Source organism: Chionomys nivalis, chromosome 26 (genome assembly GCF_950005125.1).
Source record: "Chionomys nivalis chromosome 26, mChiNiv1.1, whole genome shotgun sequence".
NCBI lineage: Eukaryota > Metazoa > Chordata > Mammalia > Rodentia > Cricetidae > Chionomys > Chionomys nivalis.
In genome coordinates, this window is record NC_080111.1 from 35,575,392 (window position 1) to 35,593,829 (window position 18,438).

Consider the following 18,438-nt stretch of genomic DNA (forward strand, 5'->3'; position numbering starts at 1 on the left):
TTTATATGTCTGCATGGATATGTACTATATGGATATCTGGTCATGAGAGTGATCAAAAGATATCAGAAATCCTAACCCTGGAAAAATGGATAGTTGTAATTCTCATAAGAACTGGCAAATGTGTCCACCTCCATTGAAGATCAGCAAGAGCGCTGTATTACTCTGCCCTCCCTTCAGCTCTGTGTTGATTATTTATGACCAACATTTATATTTCTAGTGCTTTCATCTGTCCACTTGTAACTGTATTATACAGGCAGTTCTTTTTCTACAAAATGTTATTGGTATTGTAGTTTGTGTTAGGGTAATTCAGGTTTCAGGAAGATGAATACAGACGTGGAGTGAAAACAATTCTTTGTAGGGACTTCAATAAAAGCATTTTATTTTTTCTATGGCATTGTTTGTTTCACTGAAGTTTGCAATGGAGACAGGGTCTTAATGTGTACTTCTACCACTTCTGGACCTGATTGCACAGACTTGACTGTCATTTATCTCAGAGACAAATATACCCACCTCTGTTTTCTGAGTGTTGTGGTTATAGGCAAAATACATCAATACACCATGTTTGTCCATCTACTTTTTCTTTCTGTAGTCATTTATTTTCTATATAAGTTTCTCATGCATACAATGTACTGCTGATCTTTTCTCTTTTTTCTCTCCCTGTGAATAGATATTACTCTTACAAGGTGGTATCTTATACAAAGGGTATAGCAATAACAGAATTGATTCTCCTTTTCAAATTCCTTCTAAAGTGGCTGTCTATGTTATGGAATAATAATGGGAAACACCAGAATCAAAACTGTACTTTCATAGAAGTATAAATTTAACTGTCATTCTTTTTTTTTTTTTTTTTACGGTTTATTTAGCTTTATTTTATGTGCATTGGTGTGAAGGTGTCAGATCCCCTGGAACTGGATTTTCAGACAGTTGTGAGCTGCCATGTGGGCGCTGGGATTTGAACCCGCGTCCTCAGGAGGAGCAGTCAGTGCTCTTAACCGCTGAGCCATCTCTCCAGCCCCTTAACTGTCATTCTTACACTGTAAACATGTGTGGTATATTTTTGAAGGCAGTGACCTATGATGATGTGCATATCAACTTCACTCAGGAAGAGTGGGATTTGCTGAATCCTTCCCAGAAAAATCTCTACAAAGATGTGATGCTGGAGACCTATAGGAACCTCACTACTGCAGGTAAAAATGAATTTCCTTCATGTTTCAAAATATGGAGACGACTTTTCCTTGGTTTATGATTTTGTTCTGTAATTTGTTTTAGATAAAGAAGAATGAGGTGAACAATACAGTTATAGTTCTTAGGTGCACTTAAGATACGTTAATTGTTGCACAATTTTAAATAATATAACATAAATATTCTGATACTGTATTTTAGGAAACATTTGGGAAGACCTTAACACCAATGAACATTGTCAATGTTCTAGAAGACATGCAAGGTAATTTTCTTGTGCAAGTTCATAACAATTTCCCTTGAGACTAAGGCTACCAGCCCAGAGCAGTGAGTGCCTGACTAGAGGGCAGGCCTCAAGGTCCCCACCAGGGGAAGCAGGCCCCTGCTGCTGGGGTTGCAGTCTCTGCTTGTGATCTCCTGGACCTGCTCTCCCTGCCCCCTATTTCCCTTGGTCCCGGGCTCATTGGGGCCACCAGGAATCCCTACATAGGTGCTGAGAAGTCCCATCTGGATGGGTGAGTGTGTGCTATCCTGGGGCGCACTGTCCCAGTAGAGAGCACAAACGCCCCCCCCCCAGCTCCTGCTGCAAGGCTTTCTTTCCTACACACCCGCCCCCCACCCCCACCCCCAAGCATGCCTTGTCTGCAAGGTCCTTTACTGTGGAACAGTTTCCTGCCCTTTCACTAAGGCTACCAACCCAGAGCAGTGAGGGCCTGACTAGAGGGCAGGCCTCAAGGTCCCCGCCAGGGAAAGCGGCCCCCGCTGCTGGGGCTGCAGTCTCTGCTGTGATCTCCTGGACCTGCCCTGCCTGCGCCCTACTTCCCTTTGTCCCTGGCTCATTGGGGCATCCAGGAGTTCCTGTGTAGGTGCAGAGAAGTTTCATCGGGAAGGGTGAGTGTGTGCTATCCTGGGGCGGACGGTCCCGGTAGAGAGCACAAACGCCCCTCCCCCAGCTCCTGCTGCAGGGCTTTCTCTCCTACACACCCGCCCCCACCCCCACCCCCAAGCCTGCCTTGTCTGCATGGTCCTTAGCTGTGGAACAGTTTCCTGCCCTTTCACTAAGGCTACCAGCCCAGAGCAGTGAGTGCCTGACTAGAGGGCAGGCCTCAAGGTCCCCGCCAGGGAAAGCGGGCCCCTGCTGCTGGGGCTGCAGTCTCTGCTGTGATCTCCTGGACCTGCTCTGCCTGCGCCCTACTTCCCTTAGTCCCTGGCTCATTGGGGCCACCAGGAATCCCTACATAGGTGCTGAGAAGTCCCATCTGGATGGGTGAGTGTGTGCTATCCTGGGGCGCACTGTCCCAGTAGAGAGCACAAACGCCCCCACCCCCAGCTCCTGCTGCAAGGCTTTCTTTCCTACACACCCGCCCCCCACCCCCACCCCCAAGCCTGCCTTGTCTGCAAGGTCCTTTACTGTGGAACAGTTTCCTGCCCTTTCACTAAGGCTACCAACCCAGAGCAGTGAGGGCCTGACTAGAGGGCAGGCCTCAAGGTCCCCGCCAGGGAAAGCGGCCCCCGCTGCTGGGGCTGCAGTCTCTGCTGTGATCTCCTGGACCTGCTCTGCCTGCGCCCTACTTCCCTTTGTCCCTGGCTCATTGGGGCATCCAGGAGTTCCTGTGTAGGTGCAGAGAAGTTTCATCGGGAAGGGTGAGTGTGTGCTATCCTGGGGCGGACGGTCCCGGTAGAGAGCACAAACGCCCCTCCCCCAGCTCCTGCTGCAGGGCTTTCTCTCCTACACACCCGCCCCCACCCCCACCCCCAAGCCTGCCTTGTCTGCATGGTCCTTAGCTGTGGAACAGTTTCCTGCCCTTTCACTAAGGCTACCAGCCCAGAGCAGTGAGTGCCTGACTAGAGGGCAGGCCTCAAGGTCCCCGCCAGGGAAAGCGGGCCCCTGCTGCTGGGGCTGCAGTCTCTGCTGTGATCTCCTGGACCTGCTCTGCCTGCGCCCTACTTCCCTTAGTCCCTGGCTCATTGGGGCATCCAGGAGTTCCTGTGTAGGTGCCGAGAAGTTTCATCGGGACGGGTGAGTGTGTACTATCCTGGGGCGGACGGTCCCGGTAGAGAGCACAAACGCCCCTACACTAAGGCTACCCAACCAGAGCAGTGAGTGCCTGCCTAGCGGGCAGGCCTCAGCAACCCCCGAAAGGGAGTGCAGGCACCTCCAGCTTGTACTGCAGTGTCGCCTGTGTTCTACTCGACCCTGCCCGACCCCTTGCATTCGGCCTTCTTTACGCGGGTCATTGGAATACCACGCATCCATGTTTTGGTGTTGAGGAGTTCATCTGGAAGGGAACGGTTCCTGCCCCTACACTGAGGAGATACACCTAGAGAGTTAGTCACAGCAAAGACTGGTCCAAGACATCAGGCCTCTCCTGGCTCCATTTGAAGGAAAAGATGGGCAGGCGCCAATGCAAGAATTCCCCCAACAACTTGAAAGGCAACGTGACATCACCAGGATCCAGGAATCCCGAAATGAGAAGTGTACACCCTAATCCAGAAGAATTAGAAGAATTCGACTCAAAAGTGAATTTTATGAAAATAATAGAGGACCTTAAACAGGAGGTGAAAAACTGCCACAACCAATTAGAGATTACAAACAAAAAGGTAGAGGAAATGAATAAATCTCTCAAAGATACCCAAGAGAAACAAGAAAAAGTAATCAAACAGGTAAGGGAAACGGTTCAAGACTTGAAGAATGAAGTGGAAGTAATAAAGAAAACACAAACCGAGGGAAGGATGGAGATGGAAAATTTGAATAAACGAACAGGAACTACAGAGACAAGTACCACCAACAGATTACAAGAGATAGAAGAAAGAATCTCAGACACTGAAGATACCATAGAGAAAATAAACACTCTCATCAAAGAAAACAGCATAACCAACAAATTCTCATCACAAAACATTCAGGAAATCTGGGACACAATAAAAAGACCAAACCTAAGAATAATAGGGATAGAAGAAGGAGAAGATCTACAGCTCAATGGTCCAGAAAATATATTTAATAAAATTATAGAAGAAAACTTTCCCAACCTTAAGAAAGATATTCCTTTGAAGGTCCAAGAAGCATACAGAACACCAAATCGACTGGATCAAAAAAAAACATCTCCTCGTCATATAATAATCAAAACACAAAACATACAGAATAAAGAAAGAATATTAAGAGCTGCAAAGGAAAAAGGTCAAGTTACCTATAAAGGTAAACCTATCAGACTTACACCTGATTTCTCTATGGAAACCATGAAAGCCAGAAGGTCCTGGATAGATATACTGCAGAAACTACGAGACCATGGATGCAAGCCCAGACTACTATACCCAGCCAAGCTTTCATTCACTATAAATGGAGAAAACAAAATTTTCCAGGATAAAAACAAATTTAAACAATACGTAGCCACAAATCCAGCCCTTCAGAAAGTAATTGAAGGAAAATCACAAACCAAGGAGTCCAACAATGCCCACAATAACCCAGACATCTAATGACCCTTCACCAGCACAACTTGAAGAAGGGAAACACACAAACTCTACTACCAAAAGAAGGAAAGAAAGAAAGAAAGGAAAAATGACCGGAGTTAACAACCACTGGTCATTAATATCACTTAATATCAATGGACTCAACTCACCTATAAAGAGGCACAGGCTAAGAGATTGGATACGAAAACAGGATCCAACATTCTGTTGCTTACAAGAAACACACCTCAACCACAAAGACAGACATCTACTCAAAGTAAAGGGCTGGGAAAATGTTTATCAAGCAAACGGACCTAAGAAACAAGCAGGTGTGGCCATACTAATTTCTAAGAAAGTTGACTTCAAACTAAAATCAATCAAAAGAGATGGAGATGGACATTTTTTACTCATAACAGGAACAATTCACCAGGATGAAGTCTCAATCCTGAATATCTATGCCCCTAATATAAAAGCACCCACTTATGTAAAAGAAACGTTACTAAAACTCAAGGCAGTCATCAAACCACACACACTAATAGTAGGAGATTTCAACACTCCTCTCTCACCAATGGACAGGTCAATCAGACAGAAACCTAACAGAGAAATAAGAGGATTAAGGGAGGTAATGAATCAAATGGACTTAACAGACATCTATAGAACATTCCACTCAAATAAGAAAGAATATACCTTCTTCTCTGCAGCTCATGGAACCTTCTCGAAAATAGACCACATACTCGGTAACAAAGCAAACTTACTCAGTTACAAAAAAATATCGGTAACCACCTGTGTCTTATCAGATCACCATGGATTAAAGTTAGAATTCAACAACAATGCTATCCCCAGAAAGCCTATGAACTCATGGAAATTGGACAGTCAACTACTGAACCACACCTGGATCAAGGAAGAAATAAAGAAAGAAATTAAAGTCTTTCTTGAATTCAATGAAAACGAAGACTCAACATACTCAAACCTATGGGACACTATGAAAGCAGTGCTAAGAGGAAAGTTCATAGCATTAAGTGCCCACATAAAGAAAACGGAGAAAGCACACATTGGAGACCTAATAGCCCACCTTAAAGCTTTAGAAAGAAAAGAAGCAGACTCACCTAGGAGAAGTAGAAGACTGGAAATAATCAAATTGAGGGCTGAAATCAACAAAATAGAAACACAGAAAACAATCCAAAGAATCAATGAAACAAAAAGCTGGTTCTTGGAGAAAATCAATAAGATTGATAAACCCCTATCCAAACTAATCAAACGGCGGAGAGAGAATACGCAAATTAACAAAATCAGAAACGAAAAGGGAGACATAACCACAGACACAGACGAAATTCAGAGAATCATTAGATCTTACTACAAAAACCTGTATGCCACAAAATTGGAAAATGTAAAAGAAATGGACACTTTTTTAGATAAGTACCATATACCAAAGTTAAACCAGGACCAGGTGAACAATCTAAATAGACCTGTTAGTCGCGAAGAATTAGAAGTTGTTATAAAAAACCTTCCCACCAAAAAAAGCCCAGGTCCAGACGGCTTTAATGCAGAATTCTACCAGAACTTCCAAGAAGACCTAATACCTATACTCCTTAATGTATTTCACAATATTGAAACAGAGAAGTCATTGCCAAATTCCTTTTATGAAGCTGAAGTTACTCTGATACCAAAACCACACAAAGACACAACCAAGAAAGAGAACTACAGGCCAATCTCACTCATGAACATCGACGCAAAAATACTCAATACTGGCAAACCGAATCCAAGAACACATTAGAAAAATTATCCATTATGATCAAGTAGGCTTCATCCCAGAGATGCAGGGCTGGTTCAACATACGAAAATCTATCAATGTAATCCATCATATAAATAATCTGAAAGAAAAAAACCATATGATCATTTCATTAGATGCGGAAAAAGCATTTGACAAAATTCAACATCCCTTTATGATAAAGGTCTTAGACAGATTAGGAATACAAGGGTCGTTCCTAAATATAATAAAAGCTATTTATAGCAAGCCGTCAGCTAACATCAAATTAAATGGAGAGAAACTCAAAGCTATTCCACTAAAATCAGGAACACGACAAGGTTGTCCACTCTCTCCATACCTCTTTAATATAGTGCTTGAAATTCTAGCAATAGCAATAAGACAACATAAGGGGATCAAAGGGATTCAAATCGGAAAGGAAGAAGTTAAACTTTCATCATTTGCAGACGATATGATAGTGTACATAAGCGACCCCAAAAACTCCAGCAAAGAACTCCTTCAGCTGATAAACACCTTTAGTAGCGTTGCAGGATACAAGATCAATTCCAAAAAATCAGTTGCCCTCCTATACACAAAGGATAAGGAAGCAGAGATGGAAATCAGAGAAGCATCACCCTTCACGATAGCCACAAATAGCATAAAATATCTTGGGGTAACCCTAACCAAGGAAGTAAAGGATCTATTTGACAAGAACTTTAAGTCAATGAAGAAAGAAATTGAGGAGGATACCAGAAAATGGAAGGATCTCCCTTGCTCTTGGATAGGGAGGATCAACATAGTAAAAATGGCAATTCTACCAAGGGCAATTTATAGATTCAATGCAATCCCCATTAAAATCCCATCAAAATTCTTCACAGATCTTGAGAGGACAATAATCAACTTTATATGGAGAAACAAAAAACCCAGGATAGCCAAAACAATCTTATATAATAAAGGATCGTCTGGAGGCATTACCATCCCTGACCTCAAACTCTATTACAGAGCCTCAGTATTGAAAACAGCTTGGTATTGGCATAAAAACAGAGAAGTTGATCAATGGAACCGAGTAGAAGACCCTGATTTCAACCCACAAACTTATGAACACCTAATTTTTGATAAAGGAGCTAAAAGTATTCAATGGAAAAAAGAGAGCATCTTCAACAAATGGTGCTGGCAGAACTGGTTGTCAACGTGTAGAAGAATGAAAATAGATCCATATCTATCACCATGCACAAAACTCAAGTCCAAATGGATTAAAGACCTCAATATTAGTCTGAACACACTGAACCTGATAGAAGAAAAAGTTGGAAGTACTCTACAACATATGGGTACAGGAGATCACTTCCTACGTTTATCCCCAGCAGCACAGACATTAAGGGCAACATTGAATAAATGGGACCTCCTGAAACTGAGTAGCTTCTGTAAAGCAAAGGACACTGTCACTAAGACAAAAAGGCAACCCACTGACTGGGAGAAGATCTTCACCAACCCTGCAACAGACAAAGGTCTGATCACCAAAATATATAAAGAACTCAAGAAACTAAACTTTAAAATGCTAATGAACCCAATAAAAAATGGGGCACTGATCTGAACAGAGAATTCTCAACAGAAGAAATTCAAATGGCCAAAAGACACCTAAGGTCATGCTCAACCTCCTTAGCGATAAGGGAAATGCAAATTAAAACAACTTTGAGATACCATCTTACACCTGTCAGAATGGCTAAAATCAAAAACACCAATGATAGCCTTTGCTGGAGAGGTTGTGGAGAAAGAGGCACACTCATTCATTGCTGGTGGGAATGCAAACTTGTGCAACCACTTTGGAAATCAGTGTGGCGATTTCTCAGGAAATTTGGGATCAACCTACCCCAAGATCCAGTAATACCACTATTGGGAATATACCCAAGAGATGCCACATCAAATGACAAAAGTATCTGTTCAACTATGTTCATAGCAGCATTGTTTGTAATAGCCAAAACCTGGAAACAACCTAGATGCCCTTCAATGGAGGAATGGATGAAGAAAGTGTGGAATATATACATATTAGAGTACTACTCAGCAGTAAAAAACAATGACTTCTCGAATTTTGCGTGCAAATGGATGGAAATAGAAAACACTATCCTGAGTGAGGTATCCCAGACCCAAAAAGAGGAACATGGGATGTACTCACTCATAATCGGTTTCTAGCCATAAATAAAAGACATTAAGCATATAATGTGTGATCCTATAGAAGTTAAATAAGAAAGTGAACCCAAAGAAAATCCTATAGTCATTCGCATGGAGAGGGGGAAGTAGACAAGATTGCAGGGCAAAAACTGGGAACTTGCGGGTGAGGTGGCATGGGGCAAAGGGGAAATGGGATGAGAAATATGAGAAGGGGAGGATGGGAGGAGCTCGGGGGATTGGGATGGTTGGGATATAGGAAGGATGGATACGGGAGCAGCGAAGTATATATCCTATCTAAGGGAGCCATCTTAGGGTTGGCAAGAGACTTGACTCTAGAGGGGTTCACAGGTGTCCTGGAATATGTCCCCAGCTGGTACCTTGGGCAACTAAGGAGAGGGAACCTGAAATGACCCTATCCTATACTGATGAATATCTTGCATATCACCTTAGAACCTTCATCTGGCGATGGATCGAGGTAGAGACAGATTCTTAATTTGGAGCAACGGTCTGAGCTCTTAATGTCCAAATGAGGAGCAGAAGGAGGGAGAACAAGAGCAAAAAATCAGGACCACGAGGGATGCACCCACCCACTGTGACAGTGGAACTGATTTATTAGGAGCCCACCAAGGCCAGCTGGTCTGGGACTGAATAAGCATGGGTTGATTCCGGACTCTCTGAGCATGGCGGTCAATGAAGACTGATGAGAAGCCAAGGACAATGGCACTAGGTTTCAATCCTAATACATGAACTGGCTTTGTGGGAGCTTAGCTTGTTTAGAAGCTCACCTTCCTGGACGTAGATAGAAGACCTTCGTCTTCCCGCAGGGCAGAGAATTTGGACTGCTCTTCAGTATCGAGAGGGAGGGGGAATGGTGTGGGGGGAGGAGAAGAGGAGTGGGGATAGGGGGAGGGGAGTGGGGGGAGGGGGCAATATTTGGGAGGAGGGGAGGGAAATGGGAAACGGGGAGCAGGTGGAAATTTTTTTATCAAAATTAAAAAAAATAAAAATAAAAAAAAAAAAAAAACAATTTCCCTTGAATAGTTTGTAATCTATTGTGAAACTTTTAAACAAAAGCAACAGTGTAAATAAGCACAGCTTTAAATGCATTGATGGTTATTAAATTCTCACGAATCCATATACCTCAATTTCATGTATGTCAATTGCATCTGCAAAGCCTTCATTTAAGAAAAAGTCTAGGAAGCAATGCCTAAACAGATATCACCATTTGATTCATAGCACCATGAGAGCTATGTTGTAGAACTGCTGGTTCATTTGTTTCATGACAGAAAATGTATACATATTTCAGTGATGATGAGTATAGCCACAAAACTTTCTACTAAGTCAATAGCCCACGGTAAGCCTTTTATTACCCTTATACTTTTGGTGACTATGCTAAATTTAATGAGAACAGGTGAGTCAAGTTTCAAGGGGCAGTTGTAGAAAAACCTTAAGATCTATACCACAAGTCTCTGAAAGTCAAACCTTGAGGATTCATTGTGGAAATCTTTTATTCACTATTCTACTTTTCATATGTCATTCCTGACACAAGTGTATGAGCATAGGGTTATGAAAAGATTTAGCATACTTCTCCTTAAGAACAATTAAGAAGAAAAACTGTAGTGCTCATGTAGAGTGTACATTTTCAATTTTATCCAAAAATACAAAGTTGATTTATTTTCTACCCTCATGGCTAATACATAAATACAAACTTACATTACAAAAGAAATGAGTTCTAGGTCTATGCAAATACTTCCAGATGTCTCAGTTCACTTACCATATTTATAATGATTCATAGTATAGTAGAATTATGAAGCAGTAAAGTTGGTAAAGCACTAGTGTATGCAGTTCTCTTAAAAAATGTAAAATATATCCTAGAAAAAATACAGGTATAGTTATAGATGAAAAGATAAAGCATGGCACAATGGAAATTATCATCACAAATATTTTTCTTGACGCAAAATGACTCCTAATGAGAGAACAAAACATGATTTTAAACAAAGTTATAAAACCTTGATATTTGATTCCTTTTTACAATTGGAAAAAATATGAAACTAATTCATATAGATATGAGGTTCAACAGTGTATTGAATGTGGTAAAGATTTTACATGTGTAAATTATCTTTGCAGGATTGAAAGAAATCAAATTGCAGAGAAGTTTTCAGTATATTCTCAATGTGCTAAAGCCTTGTCTTATAACATTCATCTTCTAAGGAATGAAGAAACACATAGCAGAGAAAAATGCTGTGAAATTAAGCAATGGGATGAAGTCTTTTCTTATTACAATCATCTTGAAATGCATAAAATAACACACACTGGAGAGAAACCCTATGAATGTAATCAGTGTTGTAAGGCCTTTGCTCGACCCAGTACCCTTCAAATACATAAAAGAACACATACTGGGGAAAAACCGTATGAATGTAATCAGTGTGGTAAGGTCTTTGCTGAAAACAGTACTCTTCAAAAGCATAAAAGAACACATACTGGAGAGAAACCCTATGAATGTAATCAGTGTGGTAAGGACTTTGCACGTCATGATTGTCTTAAAGTGCATAAAAGAACACATACTGGAGAGAAACCCTATGTATGTATTCAGTGTGGTAAAGCATTTGCTCTACAAGGTACTCTTCAAAACCATAAAAGAACACATACTGGAGAGAAACCTTGTGAATGTAATCAGTGTGGTAAGGCTTTCCCTCGTCATGATTATTTTCAAGTGCATAAAAGAACACACACTGGAGAGAAACTCTATGAATGTAATCACTGTGGTAAGGCCTTTGTAACTCAGACTAATCTTCAAAATCATAAGAGAACACATACTGGAGAGAAACCCAATGAATGTAATCACTGTGGTAAATCCTTTGCTCGCCACAGTGCTCTTCATAATCATAAGAGAACACATACTGGAGAGAAACCCTATGAATGTAACCAGTGTGGTAAGGCCTTTGCACGTCATAGTTACCTTCAATACCATAAAAGAACACGTACCTGGGAGAAACCCTATGAATGTAATCAGTGTGGTAAAGCATTTGCTCTACAAGGTACCCTTCAAAACCATAAAAGAACACATACTGGAGAGAAACCTTATGAATGTATTCAGTGTGGTAAGGCCTTTGCACAACACAGTACTCTTCAAAGCCATAAGAGAACACATACCGTAGAGAAACTATGAATGTAATCAATATGGTAAGGCCTTTGCATATCAAAATAGTCTTCTCTGTAATAAAAGACAAGATATTGGAGAGAAGGAAACCCTATGAATGTAATCACTGTGGTAAGGCCTTTGTAACTCAGACTAATCTTCAAAATCATAAAAGAACACATACTGGAGAGAAACCCTATGAATGTAACCAGTGTGATAAGGGCTTTGATGTCATTGTCACCTTCAGTACCATATAGGAACACATACCGGAGAGAATCCCTGTGAATGTAATCAGTGTGGTAATGCCTTTGCTCATCACAGTCATCTTCAAAATCATAAAAGAACACATACTGGAGAGAAACCCCATGAATGTATTCAGTGTGGTAAGGCATTTGCACAACATGGTTCTCTTCAAATATATAGAAGAACACATACTTGAAAGAAACCAGATGAACGAAATCAGTGTGATAAGGCCTTTGAAGACCCATGTATTCTTAAAAGGCTTAAAAGGAAACATACTTTAGAGATACCTGTGAGTGGAATCTGTGGTAAATCCTTTTTTACAATCAACTCCAAATACACAATATGAGCCCTCCTGTAGAGAAATTCTGAAGTTAATTTGTATATTCTTCAAAAACATGATAAAAATCATACTGTAGTGTGACGGAACAAGGTCAATGGTTAAATAAAGAAACTGCCTTGGCCCTGATAGGACAGAAAATTAGGTAGGTGGAGTAGACAGAAGAGAATACTGGGAAGAAGGGAAGTGAGCTCAGGTGCCATGCCGCTGCTCTCCAGAGCAGACACGATGATGCAAGCCACCAGGTCAGATTGCTGAATCTTTCCCAGTAAGACTGGTGCTACACAGACTACTAAATATGGGTTTAGGCAAGATGTCAGAGTTAGCCAGAAGAGGCTAGATATAATGGGCCAGGCAGTGTTTATATGAATACAGTTTGTGTGTTGTTATTTTGGGACCTCTGATCTAGGCTATCAACTCTCAAATGCTGTTTGCAGGTCTCTTCTTGGGGATAGGACAAGAGGTGAAGTGGACGTAAGTTCAGATATGTTTGCAAGTGCATAGTCTACATGTCTTTTGGAGAGCCTCCGATAAACATTAGCTATTTAAAGGTTTCAAGAATTCCCACAGTAAAGACCTTTACTTCTAATTCAGGATTGGCTCTGTATGATTCTTCAGTCTGCATATTCATACTTCCATAAATAGCCTCTTAGGGATATCATCCTCACCGTTCACATGTATGTGCTGTAACCTACTGAAGATGAAGAGACTGTCCCCAAGTCACAGAATTTGTTTCCATGTTGGAAAAGACCTTAACAATTTTTCTGTTCTCAATACCCTGCATCCTCTGTCCTTTTACTCTACTGTGTATCCAGGCATAACTCTGTGTTATGTAGCTCAGAGGCAGGACAAAAGTCTCTGCATTTATCTTGAAGGAATTTTCTGACTACTCATCCCTGGAGCACCTACTCTTTCTTCTGTGCTCAGTTATGTACCTGGTGACCCTGCTTGGAACACTGCCTTCATGGCCGTGTGCATGCTGGATCTCTGCCTACACACACCCATATACAATTTCTGAGTAATATTTCCATTTAGAGAATCTGCTACACATCTCCTTTGTGCCTCTGATGCTGTTCCACCTTCTCTAATCCCAGAAGACCATTTTCTCTAATGTCTGTGACATCCAGATACATCTGAGACATTCCACAGGCTCCACAGAGTACCTGCTGCTTGTCATCATGGCCTGTGATCACTATCTTGCTATTTGTCAGCAACTCAGGTACCCGTGCACATGAGCCAAAGCTTTTTCTTCATGCCTCCAAGAGTCCTCTGAGTACTCTACCACTTCGTGTTGTTGACAGAAACAGTCATTGTCATGAGACTGCCCTTGTATGGCCAAAATGTATTCAGACACTTCACCTGCAAGGTCCTGGATGTGCTGAAGCTGGCCTGTGGTGACACATCAGTCAGCAATGACTTTGTCCTTGTGGGTGGCATCCTTCTGCTGCCTCTACTCAAGTAGCTCATTTGCCTTTCCGACATGCCAATCCTGGTCACATTCCTAAAGGTGCCCTCAGCCAGCAGGCCCTGCAAATGCTTTTCCACCTGCTTGGAGCACCTTGCTGTGGTCCTATTTTTCTATAGCATCATCATGTTCATGTACATGAAACCCATGAACACAAAGGGCTATATCTCTAACATGGTCTTCACAGTCCTATTTTGGTTCCATAATAAGTTCTTTTTTCCCAGGTCTTGAGTCCCTAGTCTGTTGATGCTACAAATGTGCACTCCCTATGCTTACCAATTTTTAATATGATATATTGTTCTTGTTCAGACAAATAAATCTTGCCTGGATATTAGAGGGCAGAGCTAACAATCACTAGTGGACCACAGGATCAGGCAGGAAGTGGATCAGGACTTTAATCCCAGCATTTGGGAGTTGAAAAAAGAATCTAATCCCCCATTTGGTTTGAGGATTTGGGGAGGTAAGAGGTAAATGTGGCTGCTGTGTAGTTTATCTGTTCTGTCATGTTTACCCCAAAATCTGACTCTGGGATTTTATTAATAATACTAATTAGAATCACCCTCCAAACAATCATCATTTTATTTGAATAATGATTTCTTTATTTTTATTTTTTAAAAAGAAAACAAACTATCTTTATCCATTATACATATCAATCCAAGTTTCCACTCCCTCCCCTCCTCTCGGTTTCTCCAGTTATCCTCCCACCCAATCCCATATTCATCCCACATAGAGTAGGCACATTGCTTTGTAGAAGGTCCAAGGCCCTCCCTACTATATCAAGGCTGACCAAGGCATCCATCCAAAGAGTATGGACACTGGATTGTTGACAAAGTAGCTAAAGTTATACAATTACAACCTCTGTCTTCTTCAAAAAACACACATTGCTCATAATTGCTAAGCTATCTCAAGCCACATTTTTATTAAAAATTATTCTTATACATTTTAAGTAAAATATATTCCATTACTTTACCCCTTCCTTGTCTTATCTACATGCCTTTCCAAATTCTTCTTTCAATTTCTTCCTTGTTAAGTGTGAGCAAATAGTAGGTTTTAAAAAGTGAGTAAAATCTGCTGGAACCATTTCTGTTGGCTGTGTGTTAAAGTTTCAAGACTGAACAGGCTGTTTTGAATACACAGATAGAGATCATCCATGCATGTGGCTAAATCATCCACTTGCAGTAGAATTCTTAACTTTATTGACCAACGTGAGTTTTAGCTTTATGTTATCTAGACTGCCTTTGACAGAAAACATTAGTAAGAATAGGAAACTTGGAAGAGTGATTACCTAAGCCAACACTTCCTGATGCCATGCCCTTGAAGTTGTGTAGCCTCAGAGAAGACTATGGACATTGTCCTCCACCAATCAGAGTGTCTCCATGTCCCAATGGGGATTTTATTAGGAAAATTCCACATAGCCGGGGATTTCAATAATTCATGATAGGGAACAAGTTGACCTCAGACTTACTGAGATGGGCCCCACGCATACTCCTGTGTGGTATGATATAGCCACGCACCTCTAAGTCCAGCTGAAATAGGTGTTTTTAATGGACTTATTATTGAATCAGAGAAAGAAATAAAATAAGATTTAGAGGGAGCACCATTGTTTACATGAATAGGAAGGTTCATTTAAATTCTATAATTTTAATAGCCAAATCATTTCATATGTTCTCAATAATGGGTTATTTTCTTTGCATTGTTAATTCCATCCATTTAAAAATAAAGTGTGACTGTGTGAATACACCTGTGCCATGATGTGTATGTAGCACTGACAGGAAAACTAACAGGGGTCTATGATCTGCTTCCACTTTGTGAGTTCTAGTGATTTTACCTGGGGAACCATTTGGCTGCAAGTGACCTTAAAGGCACTTCTTTGTATTTCAAAATTATTCACAAATGAGCTCATATAGAAGTGTGCACATGGAACCACCCAAATGAAAATATGAGAAACACCTGTAGAAGTATTATTGGTAACACAGAGATGGTACTCAGGTTCTCAGAATTAGCAGCAATGAACATTACTAAATGAGGCAGTTCTCTGAAGAATTAAATTCTTATGTTTTTTTAATATTTATTTACTATGGATACAATATTCTGTCTGTGTGTATGTCTGCAAGCCAGAAGACGGCACCAGACCTCATTAAAGATTGTAAGCCACGAAGTGGTTACCGGGAATTGAACTCAGGACCTTGCAAGAGCTGGCAATGCTCTTAACCACTGTGTCTTCTCTCCAGCCCACAATTCTTATGTGTTAAGAAAGTGTTATAAATAAATATTTAGCCCTCAGAATGAACAAATTAGATATGTATGATGGTGTAAATATTTTTTCTATGCAAAGAAGATTTATTATTCAAGATGTCCTGGGTCCTTATACTTTGAAAAAATTTACATTTACAATCTGAAAAAAGACAATAATTTACTGATGTACTATTTCTGCAAATCAAATTTGATCATCACTGATATAGTTCTGTGGGAAGAAACTGTTGTATACTAGGCAAGAAACCTAACCTTAATCCTGGTAGAACATCAAGTTATGGTATGAAATACACAACTGATTGCTGATTATCTTACTTTATTTTATTAATATCACATAAATGAAAACATTTTTTGAATACACACATGAGGTATTTAATGTTTCTTATAATTACATTTTCAGTCATTTTAACATTAACATTGTTAAATTGTGTTGAGAAAACAGAACACATTGGGAGTTCATCATCTACCCTTGAGCTTGTGCTTAGGTGGCAGACATATGAACAAATGTATCTCTGAATCATTACTGACATTCAAGCCAGGATGAATAACAAACAACAAAACAACAAGGGATTTTGTGAAAAGATGAAAAACAAAACCATGAACAACAACTGACCACCCGTTTACTGACACCCTTACTTGAAAAGAATAAGACATGTTCTAATATTTTAATAACCAATGGGACACCTCAATGATGGGAAGGCCATGCTAAATATTACATCAGAAAAATACCTATTACTAGGTAAAGACACAATAGAAGCTGAACAAAAGCCATAGAAGGAATAAAATGACTACAAAATAAATTTTAGTAAATGGAGTTGCCACAATGTAAAACTTTAGTACCTACCTCAAATGTTTCAAAATAGAAACCAAAATGCAATAATTTCCAGCATCAATCTTGAGTGAACATGTTACATAATTTACTTTCTTCAAGGCTATGATGAAAAATAATTTTTCTTCAAGCTGAAGACAACTTTGATGGCTAAAATCACTAAAAATTGTTTTCATGAATAGGGCTTTCTGCTTTATGAGTTTGTTCCTATTTCCAAAATTCAATGAGATATAAATAGATTTTAAAATATTTATAGCACTAGAGTCATAGCTAGATGACTAAGAAATCTTCATTCCAAGGACTCAGGTCAGATTTTTAATAGCTATCTGTAATTTCTGCTACAAGAAGATCTAAGGTGTTTAACTTTTCCAAGATACAGAATGCACATTTACATTCCCCACACACACACATCACATCATTACAATAAAAGAAATTTTTAAAGCAATTTTCCACTCATGAAAATTTTTCTCCTGTAAGCATTTATTAATGTAAAATAGGAGGAGAGGCATCTTACAGCTCACTTACAGAGTTTTCTTCATGTAAACTTGAAGAAAGAGTTCATGTAAAGAGAAAGCAAATTTAAACTTGAAGTAAGAGAAAATAATCCTTTTAAGTTAATGGTATCATTTGGGAAGATTTAGGCTATCAGAATTTACATCCATACACCAGTTCCAACACTCTGCTTCATGTGGAAGATTACAGCTGTGAGTTCTTAAGTTCCAAATTTAGTGCCATGTCTGACACTTTTTGTCGTGGCTCTTTCATGGTGATCCTGTTACCTCTAGAACCATGGCCTGAACAAGATGATTTTATATTGTGAAATAGACATCATATCACAACCAAAAAGGAGGTAGTACACATCCATAAATATTTGCACCTGAATTACATATTCCATGCAGTTGAAGAGAAGTATAAAATCTAAGGGTTACATTATTGTTCAAATTCATCCTGCTAGTCTTAAAACACTGAAAGGAAGGATATATTGACTACCAAAAATTAGGCAATACCAACAACTGTGAAAAAAAGTTTGCCCCACTAGATGTAGCAATTCTGTTCCTCTCTGAGAGACAGTCATTACAGCTGGGCTCTGTTCCATTCTTCTATGAAAGCTTCCCAGCAGAAATGTCTGTTGCTGATTTGCTCCACTCTCCTAAGGGAGTCTCCCGTAAGAGGTGTCCATTGCGTCTGTGCTTTTCTGGGCTAAGTGAGTTTCCAAACAGTGGTGTCAACTGCATCTCAGTTCACCTCCACTAGGGATTTCCAGATCCATTCCAGTGAAAGAGGGTGTTCATATAAATCTCAGTCAAGAGATTTATTTGGGAGGGAAGAATTCAGAGTGTGACTTCTTCAGCAAGGCTGGAAAGGGGCAGCTGCCAACTGAAGGAGCATATGACTCATATAGGGCTGCTTGGAGCCAGAGTGCTTCTAAGGAGATTTAGAAGGCTGGAATTGGTCAGATTTAAATGCCTGGATTTGAATAACCTCAGAGAACGGCTGGATTTGTGCTCTGGGATTGGTTTAGAGCTCAGAGAGACAAGGGTAAATTGTATTTCTTTGGAACTGGTTTGAGAGCCAAAGCAGATTTCTTTCACTGATCATTTTTGATTTTTGACTGTGTTTTCAAGGTGATGTTGTATCTTTC

At 40.3% G+C, this 18,438-nt stretch overlaps 1 protein-coding gene across 1 annotated transcript; it reads left to right on the forward strand.

Annotated features, from left to right (window-relative positions):
- Positions 1-1,042: 1,042 nt before the first annotated feature.
- LOC130866857 (zinc finger protein 431-like) lies at positions 1,043-11,606 on the forward strand (the record flags this gene model as incomplete). The annotated part of the gene is made up of 4 exons (XM_057758469.1): positions 1,043-1,187; positions 1,384-1,444; positions 10,742-11,484; positions 11,569-11,606. Coding segments are annotated over exons 1-4 (987 nt in total), but the record flags the coding sequence as incomplete, so codon positions are not given.
- Between the last annotated feature and the right edge of the window lie 6,832 nt (positions 11,607-18,438).